The sequence below is a fragment of the Neoarius graeffei genome, chromosome 22 (assembly GCF_027579695.1).
Source record: "Neoarius graeffei isolate fNeoGra1 chromosome 22, fNeoGra1.pri, whole genome shotgun sequence".
Taxonomy (NCBI): Eukaryota; Metazoa; Chordata; class Actinopteri; order Siluriformes; family Ariidae; genus Neoarius; species Neoarius graeffei.
Window position 1 is genome coordinate 45,514,872 of NC_083590.1, and position 17,443 is coordinate 45,532,314.

Below are 17,443 nucleotides of genomic sequence, written 5' to 3' on the forward strand. Positions count from 1 at the left end.
ACGCCTGGCCTGCCGATACCCGTCAGCTGCCTCAGGAGTCCCGGAGGTCAACATGGCCCAACAGGACTCCTTCAGCATGACGACATCCCTTACTTCTGGTGTCCACCACCGGGTTCGGGGATTGCCGCCACGACAGGCACCGGAGACCTTGCGGCCACAGCTCCAAACAGCTGCGTCCACAATGGAGGTAGAGAACATGGTCCACTCAGATTCAATGTCCCCCGCCTCCCTCGGAAGCTGGGAAAAGTTCTCCTGGAGGTGGGAGTTAAAGACCTCCCCAACAGAGTGCTCAGCCAGACGTTCCCAGCAGACCCTCACCATACGTTTGGGCCTGCCAGGTCTGTCCAGCTTCCTTCTCCGCCAGTGGATCCAACTCACCACCAGGTGGTGATCAGTTGACAGCTCAGCCCCTCTCTTCACCCGAGTGTCCAAGACATAGGGCCGGAGATCAAATGAAACGACAACAAAGTCTATCATCGACCGCCGACGTAAGGTGTCCTGGTGCCACGTGCACTTATGGACACCCCTATGTTCGAACATGGTGTTTGTTATGGACAAACCATGACTAGCACAGAAGTCCAATAACAAAACACCACTCGGGTTCAGATCGGGGAGGCCGTTCCTTCCAACCACGCCCCTCCAGGTGTCACTGTCGTCACCCACGTGAGCAGTGAAGTCCCCCAGTAGCACAATGGAGTCCCCAGTCTGAGCACCCCTCAGTACCTCTCCCAGGGACTCCAAGAAGGCCGGATACTCTATACTGCTATTCGGCCCGTAGGCACAAACAACAGCAAGAGCCCTCTCCCCAATCCGAAGGCACAGAGAGGCGACCCTCTCGTTCACTGGGGTAAACTCCAACACATGGCGGCTGAGCTGGGGAGCTATAAGCAAGCCCACACCAGCCCGCCGCCGCTCACCATGGGCGACTCCAGAGAAGTGGAGAGTCCAGCCCCTCTCGAGGAGCTGGGTTCCAGAGCCCAAGCTGTGCTTGGAGGTGAGCCTGACTATCTCTAGCCGGTACCTCTCAACCTCCCGCACAAGCTCAGGCTCTTTCCCCCCCAGCGAAGTAACATTCCATGTCCCAACAGCTAGCCGCTGTGTCCGGGGATCAGGTTGTCGAGGCCCCTGCCTTCGACTGCCACCCAATCCACACTGCACCAGTCCCCTACTGCTACCTCTGTGGGTGGTGAACCCACAGGAGGTCGGGCCCACATCACCCCTTCGGGCTAAGCCCGGCCGGGCCCCATGGGCATAGGCCCGGCCACCAAGCGCTCGCATATGAGCCCCAACCCCAGGCCTGGATCCAAGGTGGGGCCCCGGCTGCGCCATACCGGGCGACGTCACGGTCCTCGATGGTTTCTCCATAAGGGTTTTGGTGAACTGCTCTTGGTCTCCCCCTCCTAGAACTGCCACCTTATTGTGGTGGAGGGGTTTGTGTGCTTGAATGATCCTAGGATCATTCAAGCACCATGTTGTCCTTGTTGTCCTTGTCCATGTTGCACCATTCAAGCATCATGTTGTCGGGGGCATTATGCCCCTGTCAGGGTTTCCCAAGGCAGACAGGTCCTAGGTGACAGGCCAGAATTAAAGTTTAATAAATAATACTATATACAGTATATGGTGGGCGGCACGGTGGTGTAGTGGTTAGTGCTGTTGCCTCACAGCAAGAAGGTCTGGGTTCGAGCCCCGTGGCCGGCGAGGGCCTTCCTGTGCGGAGTTTGCATGTTCTCCCCGTGTCCGCATGGGTTTCCTCCGGGTGCTCCAGTTTCCCCCACAGTCCAAAGACATGCAGGTTAGGTTAACTGGTGACTCTAAATTGACCGTAGGTGTGAATGTGAGTATGAATGGTTGTCTGTGTCTATGTGTCGGCCCTGTGATGACCTGGCGACTTGTCCAGGGTGTACCCCGCCTTTCGCCTGCAGTCAGCTGGGATAGGCTCCAGCTTGCCTGCGACTCTGTAGAACAGGATAAAGCGGCTAGAGATAATGAGATAAGATGAGATATACAGTATATGGTAACTCTCAGCTACATACTTTAATTCCTAACAAATCCCAAATTCACCAGCGTACATTACACCATAGAGTGGAGGTGAAGTAGAAAACAAGTTTTGGTTGATAAAAAATATTTAACCGCACAGACCTTACTGCAGTGTCCAGCTTCAAAAGAAGCAGGTTACTCTAAGGGACAAAATCTAACTTCTGATGTCATCTCAAACCTGATTGGTTGAAATTAATTTATGGGAATACAAACTGTCCCCGGTCTCCCCTGCTACACTGAACTACTGCAATACTAAAAGGGCATGTTTTTAAAATAACACACGTCTTCCTAAGAGAAATCATCCAAAACATAATAATATGTAATGGTAAATGCATGAATAGAATTATATTTGTAATACATATTATAATATAAATGGGGTAATAAATAAGCTAAGTTTGCTGGAGTAGGATGTGTTGTTTGGATCCGCCCCTAACTTTGGCTTCTCAGTGTAAAAATGAAACTAAGCGTACTTTTTTTGTTTTGTTTTAAGTCTCTTTGCGTCTTTATAATACAAAACCTATTGAAAATGTACATACTTATAGTGTTATTATTTGAGTAATGGAAGTCGGACGAGTGTTTTTAAACGTGTATCACGTGTACGCGCTCTACAAGGAAACAGACGAGGCATCAGTGGCATTCGCCATTTTGAGGGGCAGGGTCAAGCGAGTCCTTCAGAAAGGGGGAAACAGCAGCAGCTTGTGGCTAAAATGGCTTCGGAGTGGTGACATTGGGTGTACTATTACCCTCATAAAACATGCCTGACCAAGTTATCCGTTCCCTCTTTCCTCAGGTTACGCTTTCCTTTCAAAACAACTGTTTTAATGTTTTTTTTTTTGGTTACACTTGGTAACTAAAACATTAGTTTTATAGGTGTCAGTGTGCATTTGGACGTTATAAATTTGCCCGAGCCATATATTTATTACTCCTTAAAAGAGTCATACATTTCTAAACTCTCCGGAGTTTTGTTTGTTTATATCCGAGTGCACACTTTTTTAGTTCGTGAATATTTATCGATAAAGTCTGCCCATGGATAGAGACTTCGAATTACGTATGATGATTTTTTTTAAACTTCACAAGCATTAAATCAAGTCCAAGCTGAAACAATTCGCGTAATAATTTTAATCCACTCGAAAATAAATCTCATTTGTACTTTCCATCCTGTAAAGTAAGTATATTTTTGCACCACGGTTTAAAAAAAAAAAAAAGCAGCCGGACGCTTTATCGTGCGACACCGGCCGGAACTGTATCACTGCCCGGAAACGACCACTCTGTGTGTGAAACGAACATAAGCGCCTACAGGAAGACGGGGACATTAAAAAAAATGACACAGAGGGGAAAAAAATTTGGTTAATAAAACTGATTAAAGCAAAAGAGAGAGCCCTGGGAAGGACGAATCCGATTGAGAAGCGGTTCAGCGACCGAAAATAGGTCGCTGTGGAAAAGCGATCACTTTGCATTATCCAGCTAACCGAGCGGAAATTGGGTTTGGTTTAACGGGGCGACAACAGAGCTCTCGGGCCAATGGAGAGGCCTGTGAAACTGTTTTCGACGGGAGGATGAGGAAAAATGACCCGCTAACCTGAAATCGGAAACCGCCTTTGTGTACATGTACGTTTCGGCGCCTTTTTCTTTTCTCCTTTTTGCATAGAACTCCTTTCATGTTGTACTTTCGAGCAGGACGACTTGTTTGTACATGATAAGCGTATGACACACACCAAGTCGGATGGTTTAATGGTGCACCGATGAACGGTGAAACAGAATACCGTGTTTATTTAGCTCACGTTAGCTAACTAGCTAGATGTATCGAGAGCTCGACTGCAGGCTGGTGAAGTAACCAGTGAGCACACTGCCTCGACACATTACACATTCATAATCATTTAACACCGTTAAATAATCACTATATAATACTTTTTAAAATATTTTTGGACACCCGTGAATATTTTGTAGCAGTTGCCAAATGGCTCGGAGTTGCTTGGAATTTTGATATGCATATCGATATATCTATTTTAAAGTTTCAATTTGTTAGCATTTTGAATATTTATAAACTTTGAGGGATGTGATTTATTATAAAAATAATAATTAAAAAAGCCTTCAGTCCCTCATTCTGTTCCGAGCTAACAAAACTCTGAGTAACCGGAGTAAGAGCACCGACACTGAACACTTCAGCACAAGTGTGGTGAGTTTTCATCTCATCTCAGTCTCATAGTTCTGCACCAAATGTGACTTGTTCTGTTTTGCACAATCGCTACATTGACTAGTTCCAACCTGAATCAAAGTCTCGCACCTGGTGTTAAATGTCGAGGTTATTTCTACATGTGTTTCTCCTACATACCTCCCGTCACTACCTTGAAGCCAAAGTGACATTTCTAATGAATACAACACACAACTGTTAGGAGTTTATAATCTCTCTCTTTTGTATTCATTCAGTGTCTTTTTTTTTTTGATATTACGGCAAACCTTCTTGACATAAAGGCTATTGATGAGGGCATTTTTCTGGCCTGACCTGCTTATGAGGACCTTAACACCGAATAGGATGTATTTCCCCAGTACGCTGAGCTTTGTTTATAGTGGTACAGTGTGTTAACTTGAGTAATTGGGAGTTATGGACCCAGGAACAATCCACCCCGAAACATTAAATATGGTTATGGGTTGTTTTACAATCAGGGTATAAAGTTTGTGTCACAGGGGTCCAAAATTCAAATTGATTCAAACTGGTTCTTGTACCAGTTTTTAAGTGAAGAACAGATTTCAGGTGATTTTTTTGACGTGTGTGTATGGTAGTTTTGTGTAATCTGCTATAAGATGGGAGAAACAAATGAAGTGATTCTCGGAGAGGACATTTTTTTTGACAATTCAGAATCCACGACTTCCATAGTGCTTTTAAATATAAGGCTGTAAGCTTTGTGTTAGTCGTCTCTAATATTTATGTCCCAATATCTTGACCACATTTTAGGATGAAAATAATCATTTTAGATATGTTATTTTATATTGAAAAATTAGCTGTCTCGGAGAGGACTTTTTTTTTTTACACAATTCCGTACTAATTTGATCAAAATAGTCTGAAAATTTACTGGCATTCAACATTAAAACTTAACTATGTTTCCAATGATATGGAACCAAATATTTGTTTTATGGTATAAAGAATGATTTAAGTGCATCCCTTTTGGAGCTACCTGTGGTCAAAAAAGCTCTTTTTCTAAATGACACGAGTAATTTTGCTAAATATGACATGTATTGCCATACATTCACCAAAAATAACGTTATCACCAATTTTTTTTTTTTTTTTTGCATGGTAAATAGAGCTATCACAGGGCTACAATAAACAACCAAGTTTATTTAGTCAAGCCTTTTGATATTGAAGATAATAAGTGTTAAATGTGATTTTTAGCTTGCGTACCCTGATTGTAAAACAACCCTTATACTGGTGTACTTGTGATGTGCATTGTAATGTTTTGCTTCATGCTGTATTTGTGTTCTTCCTGTGAGAAGTTAGATGATGTGCTCCTAAAAACAAGCAGAAATTTATTTTCTCACTCACCGTTTTCAACAGCATATGAACCATACCGTAAATCTAGGGATGGACTAAAAATTTAGTCTGGACAATTTTTTTTTTTGGACAATCATGGCCAAAAATGGTACTTGAGCCTTATTACACACTGCCTTAGGGATGTGCATCTTCATCACCGAGGCTGATGTAATACACATCTTGATGCATTACCAACAATCCGATACAGTACTAGTCAAGGTTGGACAGCATCCTAATTCAGTGATTTTTTTTTTCTTTATTTTTACATTTTTCAGACACTTCATGTCTTAAAGTAATGGATTTCGTGAGCGGTTCTTGACACATTATGAATTACTACAGTTGTAGTATTTAGCAATAGGGCTACTGTTTGATCTCAAACACGTTGGGAAAAACTCGTCCACTAAATAACTTTTGACAAGGTACACCTGTTAACTGAAAAGCATTCCAGGTGACTACCTCGTGAAGCTGGTTAAGATGATGCCAATAGTGTGCAAAGCATCAAGGTAAACGGTGCATGTTTTGAAGAATCTAAAATATGAAATGCATTAGTGTGTTTGTTTTTTTTTGCTTACCACATAATTCCATATATGTTCCATATGTTGTTTCATAGTTTTGATGTCTTCAGTCTTGTTCTATAGCATAGAAAAGTCACACTACAGAACAACCAATGAATGAGTAGGGGTGTACAAACTTTTGACTGGTCCTGTACATATGAAGCATCCACTGATGTGATGTGATGCGATAGGATATGATTCACCGCTATTGTGATGCATTGCGTTTCAACATAATGTGCTTTAGTGTGATGCAATGTGTCCACCTGGACATGACTCCAAGTTCTGCAATACTTGACCGAGAGATTTGGTAGTGATGATGAGAGCATGCTTGAGAAACAGTGTAGAGAGGAGGAATCAATCTAAATATAAAATTATTGTTAAAAAAAAATTATTGATCACATTTCTAAATAATAAAAGCAAAAGGTCTCTGCTAGTAATTTATACAGTACCGGTCAAAGGTTTGTACACACCTACTCTCCTCAATCATAGGTTTTTCTGTATTTTGACTGTTTCCTACGTTCTACAACAAAACTGAAGACGTTAAAACTATGAAATAACATTTGGGATTATGTGGTAAACAAAGTGTTAAACAAAATATGTTTAGATTCTTCCAAATAGCCACCCTTGACACTTTGCACACTATTGGCATTATCTTAATCGGCTTCAAAAAGTTAATTAGTTAAAAGTTAATTAGTGGACGAGTTTCTTGCTTTCTTAATGCAATTGAGATCAAATAGTAAATAATAAAAGTACAGTAAATAGCCCAGTTCAACAACTGTAGTAATCCATATTATTTCAAGAACCGTTCAACTAAGTAAAGAGAAACGAAATCCATCATTAATTTAAGATGTGAAATGTCTTTTAATTAATAAAATAAGGAAAAAACATTGAATGAGTAGATGTGTCCAAAGTTTTGACTAATCTTGTATATTAATACATGGGATTTTAATGATGCAGAAATTTTAGAAATGGTGCATCCTGAGTTCATCCCAAATTGTACACGGTGCACTTTTTTTTTTTGAATCAAGGCAGTTGCCTTGTGACCTTTTATACTGATGCACCAATGTGAATCTTTCCATCCCTATGATACCTATTAGATGCAGTTTTCGAGATGCATGTCTAATATACGCAGCATTGGTTAGTCCACTGCTGACTTTTTTTCCAGATTCAGTTTTTGGCCTGAATTTGGGATTTGCCCTGGAAATGTAAGTTTTGTTGTCTTACTAGAGAAATTCAACATAGAAGTAGGGGAGACAATAAACATGATGTATGACTGAGGTATGTTGACTTCGGGGGTGTGGCATAAGATATGATCAGTACGATGTCTTTGATCAATCGTGGCAGCATTAGCATGAACGTTGAAGCTTTGGAACCCTTGCTCTGTTTTCCTGGTAGGTGGTGAGCAAGCTAGGCAGGTTAAAAGGATTACAGTTGCTACTGCTCTTGTCTCTGTGGGATGAAGCAAGGGCTTTGGCTTGACTGTTGGGGGGGGGTTGTCTGGCGTGGTGGGCGTATAGGAATATATACCAAAGTTAAAAATTGACCAACCTGTCTGTGAAAGACATTTAATTGGAGGTTCAAAAATGTCCATGCATCAACTGTTTTATGGATATTACACACAATATGGCCAGAATCTTGTGAACACCTGACAATCACGCCCTTATGTGGTTCTTCCCAAACTGTTGCCACAAAATTTGAACTGCACAATTGCATAGAACGTTTGTTTGTTTTTGTATGCTGTAGTGTTACAATTTCCCTTCACTGGAACTGAGGAACCCAAACTTGTTCCAGCATGACAATGCCCCTGTGCACCAAGCTCCTTGAAGGTCCATGGTTTGCCAAGATTGGGTGGAAGATCTCGAGGGTTCTGCACAGCGCCCTGACCTCAGCCCCACTGAGCACCTTTGGGATAAACTGGAATATCGACTACACTCCAGATGTCTTCATCCAGCATCAGCACCTGAACACACATCCCCACAGCCACGCCCTAAAACCTAGTGGAAAGCCTTCCTACAAGAGTGGAGCTGCTTGTAACAGTAAAGAAGGACTAAATCTGGAATGCAAGGTTCAACAAGCACATATTAGTGTGACGGTCAGGTGTCCACATACTTTTGGACATGCAACATGTCTGTGAACACTGGGCCAATTATTTTATTATTCAGTAACCAGAGTGTGTGTAGCTGGTGCTCATGATCGTCTTGCAGTTATGGGGTAATTAAAATTCCTTTTAATTATTAAAAACATTACTTGTATTGGGCTTCTGAAGAATCATGTCACTCGGTCACAAAACGGCGTTAATACTCCAAACCCCCTAACCTCTCAAACCTTGAACAGTCAAGAATCTGTTGTCAATTGACTCTCTTGACTATTGAATACGTCTTTATACTATATATCATCTGAATTGTATATTAATCTTCCTTTTTTTTGGCTTTTTTTTTTATTAGAATGAGGTTGCTGACTGCAGACAGAGGTTACTACTGGATCATATCGCTGCAGTGCTCGTGGTCTTCCAACTTGGGACTTCATCCCATTCAGTGGACATTCTGACATTGCTTCTTTTGCCTTTTCACTGTGATTTGAACTGAACTGCAAAGACAGTATTGAAGAAGGAACACACAAATGGGGACCATTTCTCTAAATGCCTGTGAGATAAATAAGTAAGAGAACATTCCCTCACCGGTAAGATTTATTTATTTTTTTCTAATTTTTTTTTATCCCCTGCTGGCCGGAAGGCCCGAAGGGGGATTACGTCATGGCGATTTCCGTGCGTCCGTCCCGGGAAGGGTGCTGACCTTCTGAAATCAACTCCTCTCACAATTTTTGGAGGAATTTCGTGAAACTTGGCAGGATTCTTTGTGTCAGTAATACACATATTACAATTTCGTTCAATTCGGTCACATTTTACCAGAGTTACAGCCCTTGATTTAACAAAATTATACTTTGTCAATTTCTTGAGTGTATGTTTTCCTTCTGAATTCAACTCCTCTCACAATTGTTGGAGGAATTTCACCAAACCTGGTAAAAGGCATTGTTGTATGTCAGTACTACACAGATTGTAATTTCGTTAAATTTGGTCCCGTTTTACCAGAGTTACAGCCCTTGATTAACAACCTTGTACTTTCACAATTTCATGAAGGTGTGCTTGCCTTCTGAAATTAACTCCTCTCACAATTTTTTGGACGAATTTCTCGAACCTCGGCCTTGTTATATGACGATAATACGCATATTGCGATTTAATTTCGTTTGTGAAAATTTTACCAGAGTTTTGACCCTTGATTAAATAACTTGTACTTTGACAATTTCATGAGGGTGTACGTTCTTCTGAAATCAACTCCTCTCACAATTTGTGGAGGAATTTCACCAAACTTGGCAAAAGGCTTTGTTATATGACCGTTATACACATTGAAATTTCATTTAATTTGGGCAGGTTTTACCAGAGTTATGCCCTTGATTATTAACAAACTTGTACTTCAGCAATTTCATCAAGGTGTGCTTGCTTTCTGAAATCAACTTCCCTCGCAATTTTTATTCCCCGTTGGCTGAAAGGCCCAAAAGGGGGATTGTGACGTGGCGATGTCTGTCTGTCCGTCCCGGGAAGGGTACTCACCTTCTGAAATCAACTCCCCTCACAATTTTTTGAGGAATTTCACCAAACTTGACAGGATTCTGTGTTATATGTCGGTAATACGCATATTCCAATTTTATTTAATTCAGTCGCATTTTACCAGAGTTATGGCCTAGTTGCCAGCAGGGGATGTTGTGTTCTCAGAGCACTCTTGTTTAAAATGTCATGTTTATAATTTGCTGCTCATGGCAAAAATGAAACTCAGCTTGTACTATTATGCATTTTACTGTACTAAGGAAAGTGACGTGCATTACATGACTTGACATAAATGGCTCAGACTTCCAATGTTTTACCATGAATAATTTTTTTTTTTTCTGGGATTGAAAGTAGACCTGTTGAATAGTGTGCACATGAGTAGAAGTAGATTTTTGAGAGTTTAAATTAAATATCATTACACTTAATGGCACTATCAATTTTTACATATAATTTAAGTAGTTGTGTTCTTTTTACTACAGCAACAAGGGAACGAGAAGGAACCAGAGGACTGTCCCTCAACAGTGAGGGAAATGTTCCAGTTTGGAAAGTACCCTATGGACATTTTAGAAATGCTTAGTGGGCACCAGGCTCATCAGTTCAAAGGCCTAGGGTTTGAACGACAGCTGCAGCACCAACAGCAACTTCAGCACCAGCAACAGTTACAGCAGCAGCAACAACAGGGCGAGGCCTCTGGAGCTCTCCTCTCTGGGCTTGGCCTAAGTTCCCTTCAAGGCTCTAGAAGTAATGCGTTTTCAGATTCCTCGTCGATTTTTGCCAAAATGAGTGCACCACCTCCACCCATCCCCCAGCAAACACAGACTTCTTCATCACAGAGCTCTCGCAAATCTAGTAAGATGAGCACCACTGGCAGTTCAACTTCTGGATACCCACAATTTTTGCGTCCTTTTCACCCTGCAGAAGCTGCTCTAGCACAGGAGCAACTTCACTCGGGGATGGGACGGTTTGATTTTGCAGGAGGCAGTAGTACTGGTGGTTCTGGAGTGATTGGAGGAGTTGTAACATCTGCTCCCCCACCACCCCCACCCCCACCCCTGCACCCAGGTCTCTCCGTGCCTCAACCATCACCTGGACCATCTTCTTCATCACCTTCTCCCTCCAGTTCAACCACCACCTCCAATAACCCTGCTACCAGCAGCAGTACAGTTGCTGGACTGGTTGGGGCTCAGACTGAGGCACGTAGTTTACACCAGCAATTTAGTTGCATGCTTGCAGCCAACCAATACTTCCTTTCTGGAATGCCTACCAATGCTAGCCTTGAGCAGTTCCTAGTTCAGCAGGGTCCCCATAATCATCTTGGTCTTACAGACTCAAACACAGGTCTAGCTCCTCCCCCAGCACTTCACCCCTCTCACTCACATGGCCACGCAGCCCCTCAGCCTCAGCAGCAACAACAGCAGCTACCACCACATGCATTGTCACACCCTCACAGCCATGCCCACCCACATCACCCTCTTCACCCTGCCCCTCAGCCATCACCAATTAGTGGATTTGATTTTCAAGGCATCCCTGTTCTTTCTTCTAATCAGCTAGCTTCCTTAATGCAACAGGAAGCTGGACTTCCTCTTCCACTTCCACTTCATCTCTCTGCCCCAAAGGATGATGGGAAAGGGGATGGTACGCCTGTGGCTGGAGGAAGCGGAGGTAGTGGCAGCAGAAGAAAGAAAGCAATGGCTGGATACTTGCCCCAGAGGAAATCTGATGGCAGTAGTGGCAGTAGTAGCAGTACTAATTGCCATACCAACTCTGGGGCACATGGCCATAATGGGTCTTCTGGCCTTGTTGGAGGAGGTGCAGGGGTTGGCTTGAGAGGTCTTAGTAGTGACCCCTCCTCAATCCTCTCCTCTTCAACACCATCCTCCTCCTCTTCTTCGACTGTCTCTTCCTCTGCCCCCTCCTCAAATTCTGCCTCTGTGTTGGTAACAAATGTTTCACAGATACCCAAATCTGATAATCAATCTGCAATGACTCCCACTGTTACTCAGCCTGAGCCTTATCACTGTGGACAGTGCGGCAAATCATTCACACATCTTCCTAGTCTCCGTAGACACATACGTAGCCATGAAGAAGGGGTTAATGGTCGCAATAGCAGTGTCAACACAACTTCAAATACGGTCCATCAACATCAGTCAGATACAAGTCTCCCTCACTCAACACAAGATGGCATATCTCAGCAAAATGCCCATCATCAACATGAACCAAGTCAGTCCAATCCAGACCCTTCCTCTTCATGCCCAAGTCCAGATAAGACATATTGTTGCAGTGAATGTGGGAAAGGTTTCAAGAAAAGAGGACATCTCCTTCAGCATGGTGTTATACATTCTGGGGCACGACCATATGCTTGTTCTACCTGTGAGAGATCTTTTAACCGGCGTGAATCTCTTACTCGACATGAGAAGATTCATGAGGATAAGCCTTACCGCTGTCCAGCTTGTGATCGCTGCTTTAGAGAGAGTACCTCTTTGCTTAACCATGCTGCCTCTGGCTCATGTGGCAAACCAGGTAGGGGATCAAGTTCGAGAAGCAGTGATGGCAGTTCAGTGAGTTCCGAAGACAAGGTTGAAGGTAGTGAATACCAAGGTGCACAAATAGGAAATGAAAAAGAATTGTGTTATCCGAAAGTTGAGGGAGGTACAACAGAGATGTCCTGTGATGGCCTGTATCCACAAGGGAGAGGAGGGAATCCAAATACTGGTGATAAACCAGAAGGCAAATATAATTCAGCATATTCAAGAGATCCCTACCAAACATCCTATAGAGTTGATGATTATCGTCGCCCACAGAATACCCTGACCTCATACTCTGGAGATGGCTCTTGTACTAACAACATGTCAGGCCCTGCCCTCAGGAAAGCCCCCCTAGCTCCAACACTTCACCCACACCCTCCAAATCAGCAACAGCATCACCATCACCAACCACATCTTCCCCTTTCCTCTCTTCTAGACGACTCAGAAGATGAGGTTACTAGCAGTGCCATGTCTGCGATAGCTGCCGCTGCTGCTGCCTCTGTCTTGCCTGAAATCAACAGCAGTGGGGGAAGAGAGGAACGAAGAGATATAATTGGAGGTTTATTGGGGGGTCTTGGCTTTGCGTCTTTGGGTGGCCCATCTTCTACATCTGCAGGAAATGGAGGAAATGACGAGTGTTTGAATGGATCCATGATGCCTTTGTCTCATCCTGCCCAGCAGCAGCCTAATTCACAAAATGTCACCTCTAATGCCAAACCGAAGCGGCCAAGGAAGCCTAGACAAAAGAGGGAACCTAGGCCTGGTGGTATCCCTGGAGAGGGTGTTAAGCGTAGGCGGAATAACCAGAATGGGGCTCGAGGGGATGGAACAGAAAGGCCTTATTTATGCACTGTTTGTGGGCGTGGCTTTGGCAGACGCGAGACCCTCCGAAGGCATGAACGTGTTCATACAGGAGAAAAGCCATTCCATTGTGACGTTTGTGGCAAAGATTTTCGAGAACCTTTCCATCTCACTAAACATCAGACTGTTCATTCAGGGGAGAAGAATTACAAATGCTCCCTTTGTGGAAAAGATTTTGGGTATGCCCAAAGTCTGAAAAGACATGAAAAGCTGCACCTCAGAGGGGATTTCAAGCCAAGACGGAGTAAAACCAAGTCTTTGGCAAATCAAGGAGGAACAGTTCAAGATAGCAGTCAAGCAGCCCCTGGATCATATTACCCTTTTTCTCAAAATAAAGCTCAAGCATCCAATGCTAGCACATCCAACCAACCCCCTCCTAAGCTTTATACGTGTGAAATTTGCTGGAAGTCATTTCGCCATCACTTCCATTTGACTGCTCATCACCAAGCCATTCATGAACATGGTGGGGAGAAACTGTTTTCATGCGAGGTGTGTGGAAAAGCCTTTGCTTACTCCAACAGTCTGACGAGACATCGCTTATCTCAGCATGGTTTAGCACGTGCTGGACCAACCACCCAGCCAACAGGAAGTGGATCTAGTGGAAATGCATCATCCTTAACAGAAAGTGAGGCTGCCACTAATGTTCTTCTTAGTCTGGCTCCAGACAATGCAAGTCATGGTGTACAGCAGGCACATTCAACCATTGCTCATACACAGCATCTTCACTCTCAACCTGCTGGCTATTCCCCCCTCTTCTATACACCAGAGTCAGGTCCACATAGTTCGAATACCAATGCCCCTTCACACCCTCAACACCCTCAGTACTCACACTCCACTATAGGGACCCTTTCCCATCAGCCTGTAAGTGCGAAGGGACAACAGATTTATCAAGGGATTACAGGAAACCCCATTCATTCTGCTCCCCCTCATATCCACATTTCATCCTCTCCACTCCATATTTCTCAGTACCACCACCAGCCACACTCTTTTCAAATGCAGCCCCAGCATCTGCATCATCAACTTTTACAGGCGCATGGAGATGTTGCCCAGAAAAATAAAAAAAAAAAGAAAAAATATAGATTCTTTGGTGGGGGACAGCTGATTGGTGGATTCAGTCAATTTGAGAGTGCAAGATGGCATAGATTTTTGTGGAGAAAGAAAAGAAGGCTTCAGCAGCAGCTTAAAAGGAAAAGGTGGATAGCCCAGTTAAAGTGGGTCAAGTATACTGGAGGAATTGGGATTAATTTAGGGATTGGTACGTGGCGTGTAGGTCAGCTGAAATTGAGAGGTTTGAGGTCTTTGATGGTTCCCTTAAGGTTCTTTACATGCCCCATCTGTCCTTCCACCACCTTTACACGCCGAATAACCCATTCAGTTCACCGTGTGATAAGGCACCCCCCAAGGAAACATGGCTGTCGGGCTCGCCTGCGGTGTATAGTTTGTGGTAAGCGTTCTCGAAGGCTCCTCTCAGCTCTTCGCCATCGGGCTCGGCACCTTTCCCAAGGATCTTTCTCTTGCCCCCAATGCCCCTCACGGTTTTGGAATGCTGCCCTACTACAGAGGCACAAATTTGCTTGTAGACGTGTTGGTAGAGGACGAAAAACACCAAAGGGGACTTATTCTCAGAAAGGAGAGTATTATATGGAAAGGTCAGGTGGCATTGCAGAGTACAGGCACTAAGTATTTTTCACTCTGAAGAAAGTATGACCGTAAAAACTGATGAGTTTTAAAAACCTAGAGACCCCTAATGCACAGTGGAAGTTCTGCTTTGAATCCACTACATATTTACAGTCACAGACGCACTCATTATATAGATGGTCTCTGGTTCAAGCCAAGGGAGTGCCTCCAATAACAACATGAACATTTTAAGCCTGTATCTAAACAAGAAAAGACAAAACACACATCCATTAAGGACATGGATCTGAAACATGGTTTCTCCAAAGGGGAAGAATATTTTAGATTATGGGACTATTTGGTAGCACCTTTTGTTGTTATAGTAGCATCTCTATCCTTTAAAACACATTCATTACGTATTTTCGTAACTTTTTTTTTGTGCTGCGATAATGAATGCAAACCAGTAAGAGTGAACTAATCTTAACGGTAACATATTTTTCTCTAAGTGACTTTCCCCTTATTACTTAAAATTTTGGACAGTATAGTCTTTTATTTTGAAATATATGTAACTTTCTGTTTCTTGTGGCCTACCCCCAGTAGTCTTGTGTTTTATAGAAATGCTTGTCCTGGGACTAATGTTGCTGTTTGAGATGTTGTTGAACATTGTTTATTCTCTAAGGACAAATGTACTAAGACACTTAGGTTTTCAACCCTTAACATTGAAAACTAATTCTCATTCTTGCCTCAAAACTTTCAAATCATGTGAAAATTGTTGCATAACTGATGGGGTGGGGGCACCATAGCTCAATAGATGCCATGTTCCATGAATTTAATGTCACCTGTTTTTTAAGAAATATGTAATTTTGTAGGTATTTCTATGACAAGTGTTATATCTTTGGTTGTGATGATGGATTGGCGTGAGTAAGAGTGGAGAACCCAGTCCGTACTGTAAAATGCGTATTATATTTTATGTATCAATTGTTTTTGTTGCTTTTTTTTTATTCTTCAGAGTGCAAGTTTTTTAATCATTTGTACTATTTGTGGTTGGGCGTGTGTATGTTTTAAGATGAGGGGAATATATGTAACAATGTGTTTTTTTTTTTTTTTCCTTTTTATCCTCCCTCCCCCACCCTCCCCCATTGTCTAATCTAAACAAGTATAGCACAGGTCCCCAACACTATTGTATACATTTCAATACTTTGCTTAGCTCCTCTGTCCCAGTGTAATCTCAGTAAACTAAAATATGGCATATAAATACTAAACTATTGTTTTTTTTCTTCCTGTTTTCTGCAACAGCAAAAAGTAGTAAACCACAATTAAAAAAAAAAAAAAAGCAAACAAAAAAACCTGAAAGTCACCGAAGATGGTTTGATATTATTTGGAAGAACAAATAATCTCTCATCAAATAAGCTCAGCTCTTTAAGCTTGGCCTCATGACGAAGAAAGGCCTGGCGTTAAGGGCATGTAGATGGTATTGATGACAAAAGGCTCAAAAATGGACCAGGTGGCATGCACCTGGCACTTGCAGTGCTGCCTTGCCTTTCTGGAGCTGTTTCCCCACTCACATGTTCTGGCACATGCCCTCTGCAGTGCCATACGCCATTAGAGACGGGGAGGAGAATGCCTGCAGGGTTGCCGTGGCAGAGGCACACAGCCGTCTGTTCTTTGAGTTTCTCGCTTTCTGCAACCTAGTGCAATGAGTTCAACGCTGTTTTGGATTTTATTCTCCCGTAAAGGGTCTGAACTCATTTGGAGTTACTGATAGTAAATCAGTCATAACTGATGTGAAAGGTACAGAACGTTTTAGAATGATTGTTTTTTTTTTTTTTTGAAGTTATACCAGGCTTTTTAAAAAAGGTTATACATATCTTACGATGCAGTGCACAAGAAGTTCACTAGATGGTGGTAAAAGACCCAGATGTGATCACTTCATGGTGCCTTCCTGATGAGTGTTTTGCAGGGTGGGGAAAAAAAAGCCTTGAACACAGCAGTATGTTTTGAAATTAAATTGTATAATGGAAGGTTTGTGTATGTTGTTAATTTATAAGAGACCCTTATACATAGTATAGAATGTTTTCATGACCCATACATTTGTATATCTGTCTGTCTGTCTATTCCAGTCCCCTTGTCCTGTTTAAAAGCAAAAGGCAGAAACATGGCTTTTCGATGAGAGGTGTTGCATTGAAAGCATAATACAATTTTTAGGACTTTTAATACAAACTGAAAATATGTTACCACACAGAACTAGACAAACCTGTTCAATCCTCATGAGTCCTTGGATTTTTTTTTTTAATAATATATAAAGACTTGTGCTTGCTCTCCACAGTTTGTTGTAGTTGTCTGCACTAAATCCACTGGCTCTCACCTACGGTATGGCGGTGTTTGTTACTCGCATCTCACGCGGCCCTAGCAATAGAGGGAACAGAGGGGGAGGCGCAAGTGTCTTAAATTGGACCAATGGGATGCGGAGAAAGGCCAGCAGTGACCTACTTTAGTCCAATCGCATGGCAGGAAGGCTGCCGGTAAGGTAGTAACCGCGCGTGCATGGGCCATGTGCACGAGTTGGGCCACGAGTTTTTTTTTTTTTACCGGTGAGCAAAATGTGTGTGTAGGCGCTCCTGGCATGTTAGATTATTATTATTATTTATTGATTGCGTCATATTTAAAGCAGTCTATATCTATTTTCTCTAAAACAAATTGCTTCAAACATTTGTTTCGTTAAAAG

The 17,443-nt window shown here is 42.7% G+C and overlaps 1 protein-coding gene across 5 annotated transcripts; it reads left to right on the forward strand.

The window, feature by feature from the left end:
* Nucleotides 1–3,179: 3,179 nt before the first annotated feature.
* Nucleotides 3,180–16,739, forward strand: znf865 (zinc finger protein 865). 5 transcript variants are annotated; one of them, XM_060904863.1, is made up of 4 exons: nucleotides 3,180–4,213; nucleotides 7,861–8,328; nucleotides 8,562–8,796; nucleotides 10,198–16,739. In XM_060904863.1, the coding sequence occupies exon 4, from the start codon at nucleotides 10,249–10,251 to the stop codon at nucleotides 14,782–14,784; it is 4,536 nt and encodes a 1,511-aa protein (XP_060760846.1). In that variant the 5' UTR covers nucleotides 3,180–4,213; nucleotides 7,861–8,328; nucleotides 8,562–8,796; nucleotides 10,198–10,248; the 3' UTR covers nucleotides 14,785–16,739. The 5 variants fall into 5 exon arrangements, with proteins under 5 accessions (XP_060760846.1, XP_060760847.1, XP_060760844.1 ...); XM_060904864.1 differs by having other exon boundaries at nucleotides 3,180–3,645; XM_060904861.1 differs by lacking the exon at nucleotides 7,861–8,328.
* Nucleotides 16,740–17,443: the final 704 nt, after the last annotated feature.

Bases quoted from the DNA above. Each gene is read 5' to 3' on its own strand.
- znf865 (XM_060904863.1), top strand. From the start codon at position 10,249: ATGTTCCAGTTTGGAAAGTACCCTATGGACATTTTAGAAATGCTTAGT.